Raw genomic sequence first — 20,152 nt, 5'->3', positions numbered from 1 at the left:
ATTTAGCTTCACTGGAGGCGGGGGTGCATAGAGGTTGCTGGGGAGAGGCTGTCAGGGAGATTTTGTGCTGCGCTTAGTCAGTCGTTCAGTTTAAGAGCCAGCTTACGCCCACATTATTATCTTTCCCATTGAGACAAAGAACCTCAGTAGATTCTCTGGTCAGTCAGCTCACGTATTCAAATGTAAAGAGCTGTGTTTATTTTTAAAAACATGAGACGCAAAGAGACAGGTCAAGATTTTATTTCATTTTAATCAAAACGAACGAAACCTGACAGGCTTGTGGCCAGATTAAGGGAGTGAAGTTTTTCCCCTGGGGATAACATGTCAGAGTATTGCGATTACCACTACGCTTGGTGTAAGATCTTTATCAACCTCCAGGACAGGAAAGCAACAATTCAATTTAACACCATATCCAAAGAGAAGCATATTTATCCTGACACATCCGAAGTGGCACGGAGAGGTTAGCAATACAAGTGAGCTCAGGTCCCTTGGGTAGAACAACCTGGCGGGGAGGGGCTGAAGAACAAAACATAAATAAACCAGCAGCTTGATCAAATCCAGAACCTTCCATGATGTCTACTCTGCTGTACAGAACTGCGACATGCTCATACTGAAAATGAACCAAAATGCACACCAACACCTCGGCTTTGCAGATGATGGGGGAGATTCTCCCATCCCACTGCGCTGCTTTTGTAATGCAGTGGGCCGGGAGACTCGAGTGGAGGCTGTTCTGTGAGCTCCCTGTTGGATGCCACAGCCTCAGCGTGTTTCGGGTGCCGTCAACTCCACGCCAGACAGAAATCGGTGTGGAACCTCAAAATCTATTCAAATTCTAATCCAAAAAATAATTTCAATATCATTAGCGGGCCTGGGACTGAGGTCTCTGGGACCGCCAGCCTCTCTCCCAAATAGGCCAGGAGTGGTTCACTCCAGACGGGTTTAGTGTAGCTCCCCACTTGTGGGGTGCTGGTGGCCCGACCCTGCTGGAGTGAAGACAGGGCAATTGAGGCCCCCCCAGAGGGTCAGGTGCCGGGGTGGTGCCCTGGGGGCATGGGTACACTGGCAATGCCCAAGAGGAAAAGTGCCAATGCTCAGAGGGCACTTTGGAATTGCCCATTGGGTAGTGCCATGGGGGTGGGGCCCCTGGAGGCGATAGATGGGGGTGGGGGTCCCGCTGCCACTCTGCACTCAGGCTGAGTGAAAAAGGGAGGGAGGTCAGCGACCGGGCTGGCCATTGGGTTGGGGTGGGATGGGGGAGGCATTGAGGTGGTATTGGGGGGGGGGGGGGGGGGGGGGGGGCATTGAGACAGGTGTCACCACTGGCCCAGGTATGTTTTGGGGGGCTAGTGATCTGGGTTCGCGGGGTTGGCCAGCAATCGGGAGGCCTGCAGATGGGGGCCACTGCGTATGCATCGATCTCGGCTGACAGACGGGTGCACGCACAGTAGGCTGCTCAGCGTTATGCTGCCGGTCTCTCCAGTGGGAATAGGCCTTGCCCACTGATTTTTAGCATGATTCACTCTAGTGCACTCTGCAGCGCAGAGAGTGTGGGAGATTCATTTTGAAACCCCTGATGAAAAAAAAAGTGTGGGGTTTACTCCAGTTTTTACGTGAGTTCGACACTTGGAATTTTTTTTTTTAGGAGAATCGCCCCCAATATCTTCAATGAAAGCTAAACGAAAATGCCGTTTGATCACAGGACTCTTCTGCAACATACAAGAGGCAAGGTTCTTTATGCTGGGAGGCCCTGTGGCAGCATCCATACCGCTGGACCTGAAGCTCCAGGTTCGAGATCAACTCCAGGGCTTGTTGGCCACAGAAGCAGCATTCATCAGTCTGATAAACATCCCGGGAATCTTTCTCCCAATATTCCCAAAGTATGAGTATGAAGATAGAATCCCTAGTAGGATAAATACATGGGGTTATGGGGATAGGGGCTGGGTGGGATTGTTGTTGGTACAGACTTGATGGGCCGAATGGCTTCCTTCTGCACTATGAACTATAAATATACAACCCTGATCACGAGAAAGGGTAGAAGCAGGAGAAAGCAGAGACTGCAGCAGCTGGGAATGTAGATCTGAAGCTTGTAGCCAGTTGACCAAGCAATGCTCCACCGCCTCGAGATACTTTCTAGTAAAAGTTTTATTAAGAGTGCAGGAAGAGACCGTTTGGCCCGTCGAACCTACACCGACACCAATCCCACCCAGGCCTTATCCCCGTAACTCCATGTATTTCCCCTACTAGGGATTCTATGATACTATCTTCATACTCATAATCTGGGGATTCTCCTGCCACTAAGGGTCAATTTAGCATGGTCTACGCACCTAATCTACACATCTTTGGAGTGTAGGAGGAAACCGGAGCACCTGGAGGAAATCCAAGCAGATTGTTAATGTAAAGCATTTTTCCACAGCTTAACATGGACAATGTGGGGGAATGGATGGCCGACTTTGATAGAACAAGAACACCATTAAAAATTCCGGGGAAAAAAAACAACATTTTCTTCTGTTCAAGTTGTACTAATGACAGGAATTTTATCCACACTGCTTGCGGCGATGAAATTTACCTACTCTTCATATTGTTCTGTGTAATGCAAAGGCCTACCCATAACTGAACATTTGAAACACTACAGCACTGTCCCAGTAGCAATGGCCAGTGGTAGAGCAGTGTGGAAAAGCGAATGTATGAAAGGACAACCTGATACTGATGGAGCTACTAATGAAACTATGATGTAGTGACACATAATTAAGTCATGAAGTGGAGATGTCGGCGTTGGACTGGGCTGAGCACAGTCAGAAGTCTCACAATGCCAGGTTAAAGTCCGGCAATTTTATTTGGAATCACAAGCTTTTGGAGCTCTGCCCACCTGATGAAGGAGCAGCGCTCTGAAAGCTCATGATTCCAAGTGAACCTATTGGACTTTAACCTCGTGTTGTGAGACTTCTTACATAATTAAGAAACTGTGATCAAAGATGTGCAGTTTAGGTTGATTGGCTATGCTAAATTGTCCTTTAGTATCAGGGGATTACATGGTAAATACATGGGGTTACTGGGTGAGATTGTTGTCGGTGCAGACTCAATAGGCTGAATGGTCTCCTTCTGCTCTGTAGGTATTCTTTGAAGGGAAGCAGAAGTACGACCTTGTCTATTTACTTACTCTTTCATGGGAATGTTGACATTACTGACTAGGCCAGCATTTGTTGCCCGTCCCCAGTTGCCCTTGAACTGAGTGGCTTGCTAAGCCAATTCAGAGGGCAGTTGAGGGTTTTAACCACATTGATATAGGTCTGGAGTTGCATTTCGGCCAGACCAGTTAAGGGCAGCAGATTTCCTGAAGGACGTTAGTGAATCAGATGGGTTTTTACAACAATCAACGATCAGTTCACAGTCACCGTTATTGAGATCAGTTTGATATTCCAGGTCTATTAATTGAACTTAAATTGTATCTGCTGCCACAGTGGGACTTGAACTCATAATCATTAGTCTGGGAATCTGGATTACTAATCCAGTGATGTTACCACGATGACACCATCTCCCCAAAGGTTGTAGGTATACTGAGAAGTATATAGACCGATAAACAGCAATGGTGTTCATGAATTACAGACTAAAGTAGCATCCATTAAAAGCCCCTTTTCAACTCTGGACACTCCCACCTTAAGGACCTTCCTCCTTCCCTTACTCCTACCCCCACCCTCTCTCCAGATATCCCAATTCACAACTGTTCCCCTTCCAGGTCTCCCCTACTATCTCCAGTTTGAGACCCTCAAAACTCACCTTTTTTTGGAATCTGGAGTCCTGTTCACTGCTGTGGCTGGTTCTGCAGGGTCTAAAGGAGCTGCTGGCTGATTTAACTGACTGACAGCACTCTTAAGGCAGGGCTTGCTCCCAAGCGAGGGCAGAAGTCCCTCCTGCTCATTGGAGGGTGGGAGTTGGCAGTCTCAACCCAATCAGCTCTTCAGATGAGGCGTTGGGAAACTTGCCATCTTAAAGATCCTGGCCAGGAACTCAAATCCCACCAGGATGGCTGAGAAATTTAAATTCATTGAAGTAGGTAGGTCTGGACTAAAAAGCTAATATCAGTAATGTGACCGGGTAAGGATATAATTCACTTTCTATCCCTGTGGCTATCCTTACTCAGCCTGGCCTGTGTGTGATTCCAAACCCACAGAAATGTGGCCGACTCTCAACTCCTCTCTGAGGTGGACTAGCAAACCAGACAGTTGTTAAGAAGACAGCTCAACATCGCCTTCTCAAGGGAAACAAGAGATCAGTAATAAATGCCTTGCCAGCGCTGACTGCATCCTGCGAATGAACGAAGGACCTGAAGAAGCGATCATGATACTGTTTTAAAAAAGCTCCGGTGTCTTTGGTGGCGCACGAAGAAAAGCATCGGATTCTCGTGTTGAAACAGGGGTTTGTTTTTCTTTCTAAATGCAATCTTGACGGATTGTTTTGAAATCAATCGTGCAACCCTAATACCAGAAAGGTCGTGTATCCAGAGACAACAAAGCTGCTGGATTTCCTATCCTGCCCCATTCAATAGGTAAAGAGAAATTGGATCATGAAGAAATGTGCTTGCCTCAAGCGATGGATGGATAGAAAACGATGCATTTAATAACAGAACATCCATGCAAAGAAACTAAATATTGCATCAGATAGAGAGATGATTAACTTTACATCAAATTTACATAGCAGGGGAGTGAGACAGAGGAACAGCTCTTTCAAAGAGCTATCACAGATACTCTTGGCCAAATGGCCTTTTTCTGCGCTGGGTGATTCTAAGGAATCTGTAGTTGATGCCAAAACATTGAACATATTCAAGAGGCAGTTAGATATAGCAAAAATGGGATTGCTACAGAAATCATCAACAGAGGTTCCACCTGACTTAAACGTTCCACTACCTTTATTACCTTGGGTTGCGGTCAAGTGGGAGGGGAGGGGTGGGAGAAATTATAACACTTCCAGATCTAAAGAGAAAGGAACAATCCTAACAGACCACTGTGCAAGAGTTTAGATAGTGCAATCAAGACTGAGCAATTTCTCTAGGGGGTGCAACGAAAATTTACCAGACTGATTCCAGGGATGTATGAGGAGAGATTGACGAAGTTAGGATTCTTTTCACAAGAGTTCAGATAAATGATGGGGGGATCTCACAAAGGCTTATAAAATTTTAATAGGATTAGACAGGGTAGATGCAGAGAGGATGTTCCTGATGGTGGGGGTGTCCAGACCCAGGGGGTCACAGTCTGAGGATTTGGGGTAGACCATTTAGGACAGAGATGAGGAGTCATGTCTTCACCCAAAGAGTGGTGAGGCTGTGGAATTCATTACCACAGGAAGTAGTTGATGCCAAAATATTGAACATATTCAAGAGGCGGTTAGATTTAGCACTTGGACCGAACGGGATCAAAGGTTACGGGGAGAAAGCAGGATTAGGCAATTGAGCTGGATGATCAGCCATGATTGTGGTGAATGGCAAAGCAGGCTCGAAGGGCTAAATTGCCTCCTCCTGCTCCTGTCTACTATGTTTCTTCCCCTTCCATTTGGTAATTTTAAGATAATTGCAGTTTCTGTAATTGTATGCACTGAAAATTTCTCTCAAATCTACTGGAGAAAGCTTGTGAAAAGCAATGCCTGAAACTATGGTTTACATTTTTTTTATTGCGACTATGAGGGCAATTTTGATTGTCACTGCAGTGACTTTGATTCACTAAATGTGTCTTTTTGTGCTCATTCAGAAGGTAAGGTGTTTTCAAGTGGGCAGAACAGTGACACAACAGTTAGAACTGCTGCCCTACTGCGCCAGGGATCTGGGTTCAATTTTGGCCACGGGTCATTGTCTGTGTGGAGTTTGCACGTTCTCCCCATGGGTTTCCTCCACACTCCAAAAGGTGGATTAGCCATGCTAAATTGCCCCTTTGTGTCCCAATACATGAGGTTTAGGGAGATCAGGCATGAGAGAGACTAGTCAGAGAGGGTAGGTGCAGACTCGATGGGTCGAATGGTCTCCTTCTGCATTGTAGTGATTCACTGATCCCACTTTGACAAAACTCTCCCTTTTATCATCCTTCTATTTCATTAGTGACTTCAGTTCAAAAGTACAGAGTGTGAGACATTCTGAGATTATGGAAGACAATGGGGCTAGTATTCCACTGAATGCTGAAGATTAAGGGATGATCTATTTGAGCTGTTCATATAAAATGATTGAAACAATTGACAGGATAGATGGAGGGCTTTCCTCTGGTGGGCAAGACCTGTACAAGGGTGTGTAACTTTAACATTAAAGCCAGGTTGGTCAGGGGTGGGTCGCATCAAGAAGCACTTCTTCAGACTCAAGGTCATGAAATTTTGGACCTCATTCCACTAAATAACTGCAGGGATTAGTTCAAAACTGAGACTGACAGATTTTTGTTTGGCGAGATTAATAAGGGTCGCAGAACCAAGGTGGGTAGATGGAGTTCAAATGAAGATCAGACATGATCTAACTGAATGCCAGAAGGAGGGGCTGAAAGGCATCCTCCTGCTCTCATTTGCCTGCATAAATGCAAAGGTGTTTAGTTTTCTTTTCCATGGTTCCATATAGAGTTATAAGGGAATGGTGGGGCAGTGAGGATTAGTTTTGCACCACTCCGATACAGAGCTAGAACAGCCATGTGAGCCATATAACTTGCTTCTGCATTACAGTCTTCTATCTCAATGCATGACAATATTGAATATCTAAAAACTCATAAGACCCATTCCATTAGTTAATTAGTATTCAATTGGTATCAATGCCTCCAGGGAAACATTTCCCTAGCTGAACCAATGATACCAAAAAGCTGACCGAAATACCAGAAACAATTGCGAGCTAAGTTAAAACAGATTCTCCGTCAGACAGTTGATTCGACTATGAGTGGATTTGTTCATTTAAACAGGAGAAAGGAACAGGAGAGAGAAAAAAGTTGCATATATGTGCAGGATATTGATAGGAAGGTTCTGATCTATGAATTATATTAAGTTAAAGAAAAAACGACACAGAACAAAGAAAAATACAGCACAAGAACAGGCCCTTCGGCCCTCCATGCTGCCCGTGAATTAAAACCCTCTACCCTTCCGGGGATCATATCCCTCTATTCTCATACTATTCATGTATTTGTCAAGACGCCCCTCAAAAGTCACTATAGTATCTGCTTTCACCACCTCCCTCAGCAGTGAGTTCCAGGCACCCACCACCTTCTGTGTAAAAAAACCTGCCCTGTGCATCTCCTTTAAACCTTGCCCCTTGCACCTTAAATCTACGTCCCCTAGTAATTGACTCTTCCACCCTGGGAAAAATGGGGAGAGGTGATGGCCTAGTGGTATTATCGCTAGTCTATTAATTCAGAAACTCAGCTAATGTTCTGGGGACCCGGGTTCAAATCTCACCATGACAGATGGTGGAATTTGAATCCAATATTTGAAAAATCTGGAAATAAGAATCCACTGATGACCGTGAAATCGTTGCCGGAAAAACCAATCTGATTCACTAATGTCCCTTTAGGGAAGGAAATCTGCAGTCCTTATCTGGTCTGGCCTACACATGACTCCACAGCCACAGCAATGTGGTTGACTCTCAACTGCTCTCTTAACAATCCTTTTTAAGACAAAAATAGATACAGTTTTGAACAGTAAAGGAATTGGTTATGGTGAGTGAGCAGGTAAGTGGAGCCAAGTCCACAAAAAGATCAGCCATGAGGGGCCAGATGGCCTACTCCTGCTCCGAGTTCTTATGTTCTAACTAGGGATGGACAATAAATGCTGGCCAGCCAGTGATACAAACGAATAAAAAAAAACTTCCGACTCTCCACTTTGTCCGTGCCCCTCATAATCTTGTGGACTTCTATCAGGAAGTCCTTCTACTTTAAGTCTGGCTACTTAAGGGTATATTCTGAATAGTGATAAAAAATGTACAACGTGTTGCTGTTAAACACTGCAACTTGCCCACTGTTCTGAATCAAAGCAGGAATCATCGACTCAAGCTGCACGTAGAAGCTGCTAACTTTGGATTTAAAAATTATGCGAAACAGTTTTAAACGTAAGCACCTTGCACAATCTGTGTCAAGAGCTAAACTACCCTCTGCATTTGTCACAGCCTTCAATAAAAATAAGTTATATACCAAAAAATACGCAATGCACACAAGATGCATGCTTGCCACTTCACTGAGAGAGGGAAGACTTGCCTCCTGATGCAGAGGCTGGAAATTGACCCCAGGTTTTTAAGTTGACACCTAACCACTGCACCCATAGGGTTATCCACTGGAAATGACATTCCGTGACTACTCACGAGATCAGTCTTGGGCACATCCTGATAGTCTGCAGAATAGTAGGATGATGATCGAGGCACTCCATTACTATCAGATGCAGGCTTAGGAGGTTGAGCGTGCTGTCTGTAAGTGGCACTTTTAGGCGTCCAGCAGAAAAGATTGATAGACTCTCGAACACAACGCTCAATGTCGATTTCTGAAAACCAAACAAATATGTCAGTTGGGTAACAATGAACGCATTAGCCAAGCCATTCAAACCCTGTCAGTTAGGACAACCTGTAGTAGTAAGGGGGGTTTGGACAGAGTAAGGATTAATGGACACGAGAGGACATGGAATCCATGATAGCAATCTAGAGAGCCATATGATGGTAGACAGTGTGTGAAGCAGCCAGCATAGAGACAACGCCCATACAGGGTGTACCTTGGAGATAGAGTTACGTGTCACCAATAAATGGTTTATGATCAACTATAACAAGCCTCCAAGAGCTCTTAGTGAGACACCAAACAACAGATGACATAGAGAACAAAAAAGTGTATGTCACCAATTTTTGATTTGTCTCATGTATCAGCAGACAGTGAAAGTATTATTTCTTGCGCAATATACAGGCAAATCATACCATTCACCTCTCCCAGTTCACTGCGCACATGTACCTCTGCCTTTTGTCAAGGATACATTCTGAGTAGTGATAAACATGTTCAATGTATATTTCTCATCAGTCATTGCAACTTGCCCACTGTCCTGATTTAAAGCAGTAACCATCAATTCACATTTCAAATTAACAGACTGAAGCTGTTAAGTTTGCAATTTAAAAATCTGCTTTATGCTGAACTATTTTAAGTGTAAAGCACCTCGTAAGGAACTATGCTAAGTGCTAAACTACTCTGCGCATTTGTCACAGCCTCCTGACAAATCTTTGCATTTGTGTTACCAAATCGTGTGATGTGTTGCAAGCAAATAACTTTCCGAAACGTGCTGACCGTCAGAGAACAAACTGAAATATCTCGGCACCTGGAGTGAGCATTCGGAAGATCAGTGAGAAAGGGAACAAGTCCCAACATGCACGCTAATCTAATGGCAAACACAGGGGTACTGCTGATGCCAACATATCATGCAGAATTTCATTCATGAGAAGACAGCAGGTAATGAATGGGCTGTGTGTATCCATTTAAAACATCCCTGCCAAAACCTTGGCTCAATTGGTAGCGCTCCTGCGGTTGAGTCAGGAAGTTTCATGTTCAAGTCCCTCTGCGGAGACTTGAGCATAAAAATCCAAAACTGAGGAAGTGCTGCAAGTGTTAGAGGCGTCATCTTTCCATTGAGACATCAAAGGCCGTGTCTGCCTTCTCAAATCCCACAGCACAATATCAAGGAACAGAGGAATCACTCTGGTTAATTCTTATTCCTCAAATAATACCATAACAGATGACCTAGTCAGTTATCACATTGTTGTATACTGGGCCATGCTGTGTCCAAATTGCTGCTGCTTTTCCTAAACTTGAATGTTGGTTACACTTCAAAGGTACTTCTAGCTGTAAATTGCTTTGGGAGGCCTGAGGTCATAGCAGGAGCTGTGAAAATGCAAGTTCTTTCATTCTTTAATAAAAACACAAGAGTTCTAAATCCTTAACACCAGCATGTACTGGGACTCTTCAACTAAGGCAAGCAAAATGTATCAAGCATTTTCATAATTGAATGAATACTATCAACTCAAATAAAATACTGCGCTGTGATCCCAGCTGCTGTTAATACCAGAGAAGTCAGATTCCAGAGAAAAACCTCGCTTCATAGATTATAACTCTTATTTGTAGAAAGTATGGAGAAAAGCTATTAAACAAATTCACAGGAGTTCTGAAAAACTTTGAATACAAAGAATAAAGTAGTTCATTTTTTTTATTTTGATAACTATCTCCCACCTGACAAAAACATGGGAAAGATCTCAATACAGAAACAAAACGACAATTCCAATTCCCGTGATTCCTTCACCCCGGTAATATCTTTACAGGTACACAAACCAGTGAAGGATTGCCACTAGTTGACACAGAGTCATCTCACTTGAAATAGGAAACGGCTTTCTTCCAGTGAATTCCTGAGCATTCACTTGATGCTTCTCACACAGCATACCTCTCCCTGAGGCACACCCCTGCAAAAATCTAAACTCTACCTCATGCCTTTGTGATTTTGAACACCTCATTCAAATCAGCCCCTTTGTTTGAAAGAAAAAGCATTGCAGAATTAAAGGACTGACTTCTCACGCCGTGACCTCATATGATCTTTACAAGTAGTCACAAACGAGTTATTCGTAATTTGTGGCCTCTAACTTGATGAAAGTTCCTCAGAAAGACCACAAAATAATTATTCTTCATCCAGTTTTTGCTTTGCTATGTGCAACCCTACATCTTTCATATGTTTCAAATTCAAAAGGGTAGCGTCCCACAAGTATTAGATGGCTCATTCGACTAATTGGCTAGCGTGTGGTTAACAATAACACCAACAGCATAGTTTTGATTCCCATTCTGAGGTAAAATTCGGACGGCCTCCCTCACCCTGTCCCTGACAGCAGAAGGCAACCCACAACTAACAAAAAGCATCAAGAGAACATTTGAGGATGAAGCACTGACAACAGGTGGCAGGGTGCCACAGTGGCTAGCCTTGCTGCCTCACAGTTCCAGGGACCTGGGTTTGATTTGTGGCTTGGATGACTGCCTGTGTGGAGCCTGCAGGTTGTCCCTGCGCCAGTGTGGGTTTCCTCCCACTGTCCACAGGTGTGCCAGTTAGGTGCGACTGACGGACCGACGAGCGAGGGGAGGGGAGTTTCCCACAGAACTGCTGAAAATCTTACGAAAGTACCGATTTGCCTTGTCCACATGATAACCACAGAAGGTGCAACAAGTGGAAAGACCTGATCATATCCGGAACTTCATTTTTATTTCGCAAATCAAACTAAATTAATGATTGAAGATGTATAGCTTGGCTCTCAAACAAACTTTTGTTAAAAATTTCAGATATGTAAGGAATTATTTTTAAAATTAAAAAAAACTGAGGATAAATAAATAGGTTGTCATGACAAAAACATGTGGTTTACCAATCCCTCGGAGCAGTGCAACCATAATGAGGATGAATAGCGAAATAAAAGCAGACACATCATGTATCCACAAGTGAGAGAGACATGAATTATCGTACAAAGGAATTTCTGCTCTGGGTGAAATAGCACTAGTCATTTTTTTGGGACCATCCTTCAGGCAGCAGGCGTGCACAACACATTGCTGTGCCATTTTCGCAAAATGACAGACATTGGCAGGAAGCCACACCAGGAGAGAACTAAAGGTGCTATTATGTTGCTCTCGCCACTCCTGTACCTCAATACTGATAAAGCTAGTTTCTAATAAATGTTTGTCAAGACAAAATTAAATGAATATGGTAAATTGCATTATCACACTCTGACTTCTGTGTAAAAAATACGATTAACTATCATAGTACCATAGAATCCTACAACAGTGCAGGGGGAGGCCATTTAAAGTAAAATTAAAGTGATGTTTATTTATTAGTAGGCTTACATTAACACTGCAATGAAGTTACTGTGAAAAGCCCCCAGTCACTACAGTCCGGTGCCTGTTCCGGTACAGTCGGGGAGAATTTCGCATGGCCAATGCACCCATCTCGCACATCTTTCAGACTGTGGGAGGAAACCCACGCAGACACGGGGAGAACATGCACAGTCCACACAGAAGGCCAAAATCGAACCTGGGTCCCTGATGCTGTGAGGGAGCAGCGTTAACCACTGTGCCACCCGTATCAAGAAGGTCTATATTTTCTCGGATGGTGATGGCTAACACAAGGGGACATAGCTTTAAATTAAGGGGTGGTAGTTATAGGACGGATGTCAGAGGTAGGTTCTTTATTCAGAGGGTAGTAAGGGCGTGGAATGCCCTGCCTGCAGCAGTTGTGGACTTGCCAACTTTAAGGGCGTTCAAATGGTCAGTGGATAGGCATATGGATAACATTGGAATAGTTTAGGTTAAGAGGGTCATTAGATTGGTTCCACTGGTCGGCGCAACATCGAGGGCCGAAGGGCCTGTACTGCGCTGTAATGTTCTATATGTTATTAGACACATCGATTTGGCTAAGAAGGGAACAGGGCCAGTTATAGACAGGGCCAGTTATAGACAGCAGAGGGAAGTTATGTGTGGAACCGGAGGAGATTGGAGAGGCATTGAACCAATATTTCTCTTCGGTGTTCACGCAAGGGGACATGGATATAGCTGAGGAGGACACTGGATTGCAGGGGAGTAGAATTGACAGTGTTGCAGTTGATAAGGAGGATGTGCTAGATATTCTGGAGGGTCTGAAAATAGATAAGTCCCCTGGTCCGGATGGGATTTACCCCAGGATTCTCTGGGAGGCAAGAGAAGTGATTGCAGAGCCTCTGGCTCTGATCTTCAGGTCGTCGTTGGCCTCTGGTATAGTACCGGAAGATTGGAGGTTAGCGAATGTTGTCCCATTGTTTAAGAAGGGGAACAGAGACTTCCCCGGGAATTATAGACCGGTGAGTCTCACTTCTGTTGTGGGCAAGGTTTTAGAAAAAATTATTCGGGATAGGATTTATAGTTATTTGGAGAGTAAAGAATTGATTGGAGATAGTCAGCATGGTTTTGTGGCAGGTAGGTCGTGCCTTACTAACCTTATTGAGTTTTTTGAGAAAGTGACCAAAGAGGTGGATGGGGGTAAGGCAGTGGACGTGGTGTATATGGATTTTAGTAAGGCGTTTGATAAGGTTCACCATGGTAGGCTTCTGCAGAAAATGCAGATGTATGGGATTGGGGGTGATCTAGGGAATTGGATCAGGAATTGGCTAGCGGATAGGAGACAGAGGGTGGTGGTTGATGGTAAATATTCATCATGGAGTTTGGTTTCGAGTGGTGTGCCTCAGGGATCTGTTTTGGGGCCACTGCTGTTTGTAATTTTTATTAATGATCTGGATGAGGGTATAGTTGGGTGGATTAGTAAGTTTGCTGATGACACCAAAGTCGGAGGTGTGGTAGATAGTGATGAAGGGTGTCATAGTTTGCAGGAAGACTTAGACAGGTTGCAGAGCTGGGCTGAGAGGTGGCGGATGGAGTTTAATGCGGAGAAGTGTGAGGTAATTCACTTTGGTAGGAATAACAGATGTGTCGAGTATAGGGCTAACGGGAGGACTTTGAATAGTGTGGATGAGCAGAGGGATCTAGGTGTATGTGTACATAGATCCCTGAAAGTTGGGAGTCAAGTAGATAAGGTTGTTAAGAAGGCATACGGTGTCTTGGCGTTTATTGGTAGGGGGATTGAATTTAGGAGTCGCAGCGTCATGTTGCAACTGTACACAACTCTGGTGCGGCCGCACTTGGAGTACTGTGTGCAGTTCTGGTCCCCACATTATAGGAAGGATGTGGAGGCTTTGGAGAGGGTGCAGAGGAGGTTTACCAGGATGTTGCCTGGTATGGAGGGGAGGTCCTATGAGGAGAAGCTGAGGGATTTGGGGTTGTTTTCGCTGGAAAGAAGGCGGCTAAGAGGGGATCTTATTGAAACATATAAGATGATTAGAGGTTTAGATAGGGTGGATAGTAATAGCCTTTTTCCTCTGATGGAGAAATCTAGCACGAGGGGGCATGGCTTTAAATTAAGGGGTGGTAGTTATAGGACGGATGTCAGGGGTAGGTTCTTTACCCAGAGGGTGGTGAGGGATTGGAATGCCCTGCCTGCTGCAGTTGTAAATGCGCCTAGTTTGGGGGCGTTTAAGAGATCCGTGGATAGGTTTATGGACGAGAAGGGATTGGTTTAGGTTAGTGGGTCATTGTTTTGTAACTGGTCGGCGCAACATCGTGGGCCGAAGGGCCTGTTCTGCGCTGTAATGTTCTATGTTCTATCCAAACAATTGCTGAAGTGGCTCTATGATGGACTTAAATCAGACAGGAGCAATGCTATTAGTAAGCTCAGAGTCATAAACCTGAACAAAATTTTGTTTTTCGTGGAATCCCTACAGCATAGAGGAGGCTATTCATCCCTTCGAGTCCGCACCAACACTGAGTGAGTATCTTACCTAAGTCCTCTCCCCTGCCCTATTCCCGTAACCCCATATATTTCTAAGCTACGCTTCTTTGTGACTCTAAGGGGCCAATTAGCATGGCTTTTGCACGTAAGCAGCATGACTTTCGGACCGTGGGAGGAAACTGGAGCACCTAGAGGAAATCCACGCAGACACGGGGAGAACTTGCAAACTGCACACAGTCAACCAAGACCGGAATTGAACCCAAGTCCCTGGCACTGTGAGACAGCAGTGCTAACCACTGTGCCGCCCCATCAAAACTATTCTCGTAGAGAGTCCCCCTGTCCTGTCTTTTCTCCTCTACAACACCACCACTGCACACCTCTCTAGCAGCTCCCCATTCACATGAACAATCCACACAGAAGACAAACTGCTGCTTCATTCCTCACACTTACATTAAGATGAGGAATTCGAATGTGCCACTGCGTTGATTGAATTGAAATGATGAAAAGAAAGAATTACACTAAACTCAGTAAGGCCAGGTGGACTGCAAATAAACTCACTTTTGAGCAGAAGTCTGAGTGTGTGCCAGTATGTTTCTTTTATCCCATAAGCTCAATAAATCAAGTGAACGTTGCTGGATTATTTTAATTATTTGGAAACTCATTACTAATGTTCTTCCTTCTTTCCCTGGATTTTCTCCCCTGATCCTGAGATACAGTTGCCTGACTCCAGCCATTCTCTGTTACTGTGCCCTGAAGGCTCTTCTGCTTGCATTGTCTCGGATAGTGAGTGCTTGCGGGCTATTCACGTCTGGGATCGATCCTGCACACAACCAATTTCCAGTTGGGATTAATGCGTAGCAATCACAAACAGGAATCTCAACAGATTTAGGTTACCCCCCACCTTCACCCAGAGGCAGTGTAAGCAATTGCAGTGTCCCAATTTGAAGGCTAATTCACCATAATATCCGGGATCTTCCTTGTCTATTGGGCTCCGTTCCACATTGGGTGGTGAACTGGGTGGCTGTGCTGATTCCTATCAGTGTTTTTAAAGTGAAAGATAAAAGTTGTACAATGAAACTGGAACTTTAACTATACAACTATATAACTATGGGGTGGCTCGGTGACAAGTACCGCTGCCTCGGTGCCAGGGACCTGGGTTCGATCCCAGGCTTGGGGCATCGTCTATGTGGAGTCTGCACGTTCTCCCTGTGACTGCGTGGGTTTCCTCCCACATTCTGAAAGACGTGCTGGTTAGGTGCATTGACCTGGACAGGTGCCAGACTGTGGCGACTAGGGAAACTTCACAGTAACTTCATTGCAGTGTTAATCTAAGCCCTACTTGTGACTAATAAATAAACAAACAAACAACCTACCATATCCACAGATCTGCTGGTGTACTAGAGTGTTAATGAGGAAATTTCAGACAGAAACTGTGTTTTTGAAAGATGTATGAAAGAAGAAATTGCTTCCTTTGTTTGAATCTTGATCTTGATCTTGCAGGCTGTCCTTGTCTTTAAAAGGAACTAGAACATTCACCTAAGCATCCAACGGTAGCCCGAAGCAGGGATTAAAAGCTGTGTTGATACTATTGCATTGGCGATGCAGGTTACCTTAATCTACCTTCAGGAGAGATAAGGACATGACCCAGCTGCAATTCTCCACGCTCAAACAAATTTTCACATTTGATAATAATATGTCCGCGATGCAAGCAAGACAGCGAACATTGCACAACAGTTTTTTTCTCTTTTATAGACACATTAAAACAAGCACCGATGTCCCGGTGTGGCTACAATCACACCAAACACATTTCTAACTTCACAAGTTCCTTTCCTAAGCTGATACAAGTACAGTATCTCAAACTGGGTAGTTGGAGGTGTGGCAGAGACAGTTAAATTCACCCAGGAAGAACAAAAGAATCCAATGAGGTAGCATATTTAGCTATGTACTGTACTTGCAATCAGGACACATGTCTATTCTTGCCACAGTATTGAGGTTTGATGTCATTAAGACCACCCAAATTGAAGCCAATGGGCATAAATTCAAACACTGCACTGGATTCCTGAAAGCCTTCAAGTTTCTTGGGCACTAGTTACCGTCTTGCAGCTGGCCCAAGTCAGTTCAAAGAAAGCTATTAAAGAAGATTATACAATCTTGCAGGAATACAAAAAGAAACAGAAATAGTTTTCAGTTACAACCATTTTTAACAACATTGCAATTTGATTGATCTTTTCTCATCTTAAACAGGGTGCACTGATATAGGTTAGTGGGGGAAGCATGAAAGCATTATTAAATTCCATGCTTAAGAAGTGAATTAATAACAGCAAGAGACATGGACATTAACCTGAAGTATTTTGCAATCATATCATGCAGTTTTCATGTATGCTCAACGCACCAAACTGAACAGTTCTGATTTCACTCCCCAAAAGAAATCGGCAAGTTCTGAAATCTGGCAGGGGCTTGGTCCCAAGGCACTCGACCTGTACTGTCTGACATAAAACATGAGCAGACAGGAGCCATGAGCATTCTTGCCTCTGCGTCAAGATGGTCATAAGTTCAAACCCCTATCCAGTGTTTGTTTTAATGGGTCTGTGCATGTGAAAAAATAGAATTCAGATAAAATTTGGATTTTAAAAGCACAAATTTCGTATCACCCTTGTTCTCCACTCTGCTTCTGTGTTGCGATGGTCGTAAGTTCAAATCCCCAACTAGGCCATGAGCGTACAACTTAGACTGGCCCATCATAAGTTCATAAGATATAGGAGCAGAATCAGGCCATTCGGCCCATCGAGTCCGCTTTGCCATTCGATCATGACTGATATGCTCCTCATCCCCATTTTCCTGCCTTCTCCCCATAACCTTTCAATCTATTATCAATTAAAAACCTGTAACTCCTTAAATTTACTCTCAACCACCACACTTTGGGGTAGCGCGTTCCTCAGATTCACAATCTGGTATAATTTCTCCTCAACTCTGCTTTAAATTTGCTACACCTTATCCTAAGACTATGACCTCTCATCCTAGAATGTCCCACCAGCAGAAGCATCTGCTCCACGTCAACTTTATCCATATCTTTTATCATCTTGATTATCTCAATTTGATCTCCCCCTCATTCTTCTAAATTCCAGAGAGTATAGGCCTAAACTGTTCAATCTCTCTTCATACAACAAAATCCTCATCTTTACAATCAATCTAGTTATCCTCCCCTGAACTGCCTCCAATTTCACTACGTCTTTCCTCATATAAGGGGGCCAAAACGGAGCACGATACTCCAGGTGTGGCCTCACCAATGCCTTGTATAGTTACAATAATACTTCCTTACCTTTATATTCTATTCCTTTAGCTAATGCCTACATTCCATTTGCTTTATTATTGGCTATACCTGCATGCTAGTTTTCTGTGACACCAGTGCAAGTGTGCAGACCTGGGGGTACTCTGTATTGTCAAGAGGTGCTACCTTTCACATGAGGTATTAAACCAAGGTCCCTGATGGTCTGGTCAGCTAAAGGAGTTATGATGTGGATGTGCCGGCGTTGGACTGGGGTAAACACAGTAAAAAGTCTGACAACACCAGGTTTTAGTCCAACCGATTTATTTGATAGTAAACGCACAAGCTTTCGGGTTAGTCCCTTCGTCAGGTGAATCACCTGACGAAGGGACTAACCCGAAAGCTTGTGCGTTTACTTTCAAATAAATCAGTTGGACTAAAACCTGGTGTTGTCAGACTTTTTACCCAGCTAAAGGAGTCCACGGCAATACTTAGACGGTGTTCTGGCTGGCACTGATCCGTCAACCATCATCACCAAAACAGACTTGTTGGTCATTTTTCTCATTCATTTGACTCTGAGCTGAGCTTTTCACCCATCACAAAGATCAGATTCTTCCATTTCTAGAAAAGTGCCCTTCTCTGTCTCAGCTTCAAACAATTTGTTTCTCACCGTCAAACCAGGCAATTCCCAGGCTCACCATTCTAATGCTGGTTTCCCCTCCTTCATATCATCCAAACCTCCTGGTGCTTATATCCTATCCTGTACCAGGTACTGCTCACTTAATTCCACTATCCATATTAATCTACATTTGTTCCCATTTGTCCACAACATCAAAAACTTAAAATTCTCAACCCTGTTCAAACACTCCATGTCCTTGCCCCTCATCACTGTTGTAACCATCGTTCCCCTCCCATATGATCTTCATCACTGTTTTAACCAGCCCCCAGCCATGTTCCTCATCACTCCTGTGACCATCGCCCCCCTCAACCCCAAGTCCTGTTCCTCTTCACTGTTGTAACCATCCCCAGCCATGTTCCTCATCACTGTTGTAATGACGCCCCCAGCCATGTTCTTGATTTGATTTACTATTGTCACATGTGTTAGCATACAGTGAATAGTGTTGTTTCTTGCATGCTATGCAGAACATACCGTTCATAGAGAAGGAAATAAGAGAGTGCAGAATGTAACACTACAGTCATAGCTAGGGTGTAGAAAAAGATCAACTTAACGCGAGGTAAGTCCATTCAAAAGTCTAACAGCAGCAGGGAAGAAGCTGTTCTTGAGTCGGTTGGTACGTGATCTCAGACTTTTGTACCTTTTTCCTGAAAGAAGAAGGTGGAAGAGAGAATGCCCAGGGTGCATTACGCTGGCTGCTTTGCTGAAGCAGGGGGAAGTGTAGACAGAGTCAATGGATGGGAGGTTGGTTCACATGACGGATCGGCTACGTCCATGACCTTTTGTAGTTCCTCATCATTGTTGTAACCCACCCCCTGCCTCCTGTAACCAAACAACATATTCCCACACCTGAATTTCAACTTCTTTGATATTATGCAACCCCCTCTCCCTTTAACCAACCACTGCTGTGTGCTATCAAGGCCCCTTTGCTGTTGAACTTCCTCTGCAAACCCCTCTACACCTCGCTATTCTTCCATATCTCTCCTTAAAAGCAAACTGTGACCAGTCTTTCATTTACTCCTGCTAAATTCCCTTTCTTGGTCTCAGTGTCTATTCTTGTTTGATTCTGCCTCAATAAAACACATTGAGATGTTTTACTATGTTAATCGCACTATATAAATGCAAACTATTACTGTAAATAAAACAAAAACTTAATTGAACTATCTTACAACACTCTTGATGGTAAAATTTCTAGGACATCAAGGAAAACATCAAGGAAATTAAGGGTTGCGGGTGCTTTCTGACGGAGGATGGTCGAGAATTCCAGTGTAACACCATGAGTGCAGGTACTCTGGCTGTTCTTTGATTTACATTGATTTCTCAACAGGAAAACTCTTGTGACATTTTTCTCCCAAACTGTCCAAAATGTTATGTATCATAACAGGTTTGCAAGTTTTTTTTTAAAGAAGTTTAGCTTCTTAAAATAACTTCTCAATCATATTTCCTGTTGGTCACAATTTGGACCTGAATCTGATCAGTGACAGCAATGAAAGATATAAAAGAGATGAGCATAATTTCCTTGTTGTTTGCAGATCAAGGTATTGATGAGTCGTGAGAGTTCATTGCTCCTCCCTGCACTGTCATGTACGCAGTGAATTACACGTTCAACGTGTTTGGCATTACCTGTGGGGACTCATCTCAATCTGTTCGTCAAATACCTGTTGCATAACATAAGCTAAGCCACAACCATCTCTAACCAGTATTGTCTGAGGTGGATGTGTGCACATAATCCCTCATTTGTGGCATGTTTCAGGGATGGCCCGTTATTTCTAACAATTAGGACATGAACCACAAGTTGGCAATACTGGTGTATGTGCAGTGTTATCACTTGACTTGATATGCTGGTCTGCCCTGCAGTGCTATCAATCTGCACACGGAACTGGGGAGGGGAAACGAGTGCTTCA

General features: G+C 44.0%; 1 protein-coding gene across 2 annotated transcripts in view; it reads right to left on the bottom strand.

Moving 5' to 3' along the window:
- tbck (TBC1 domain containing kinase) overlaps positions 1–20,152 on the bottom strand; it is a 192,132-nt gene that overhangs the window by 66,962 nt on the left and 105,018 nt on the right. For both annotated transcript variants that reach the window (XM_080195333.1, XM_080195341.1), the window contains exon 23: positions 8,303–8,478. In XM_080195333.1, the coding sequence (XP_080051459.1) occupies positions 8,303–8,478 (176 nt within the window). The remainder of the gene's footprint in view (positions 1–8,302; positions 8,479–20,152) is intronic.

This window comes from Carcharhinus amblyrhynchos, chromosome 1 (assembly GCF_965287045.1).
Source record: "Carcharhinus amblyrhynchos chromosome 1, sCarAmb.v2.hapA, whole genome shotgun sequence".
NCBI lineage: Eukaryota > Metazoa > Chordata > Chondrichthyes > Carcharhiniformes > Carcharhinidae > Carcharhinus > Carcharhinus amblyrhynchos.
This window is presented reverse-complemented; position numbering and strand designations above follow the sequence as displayed.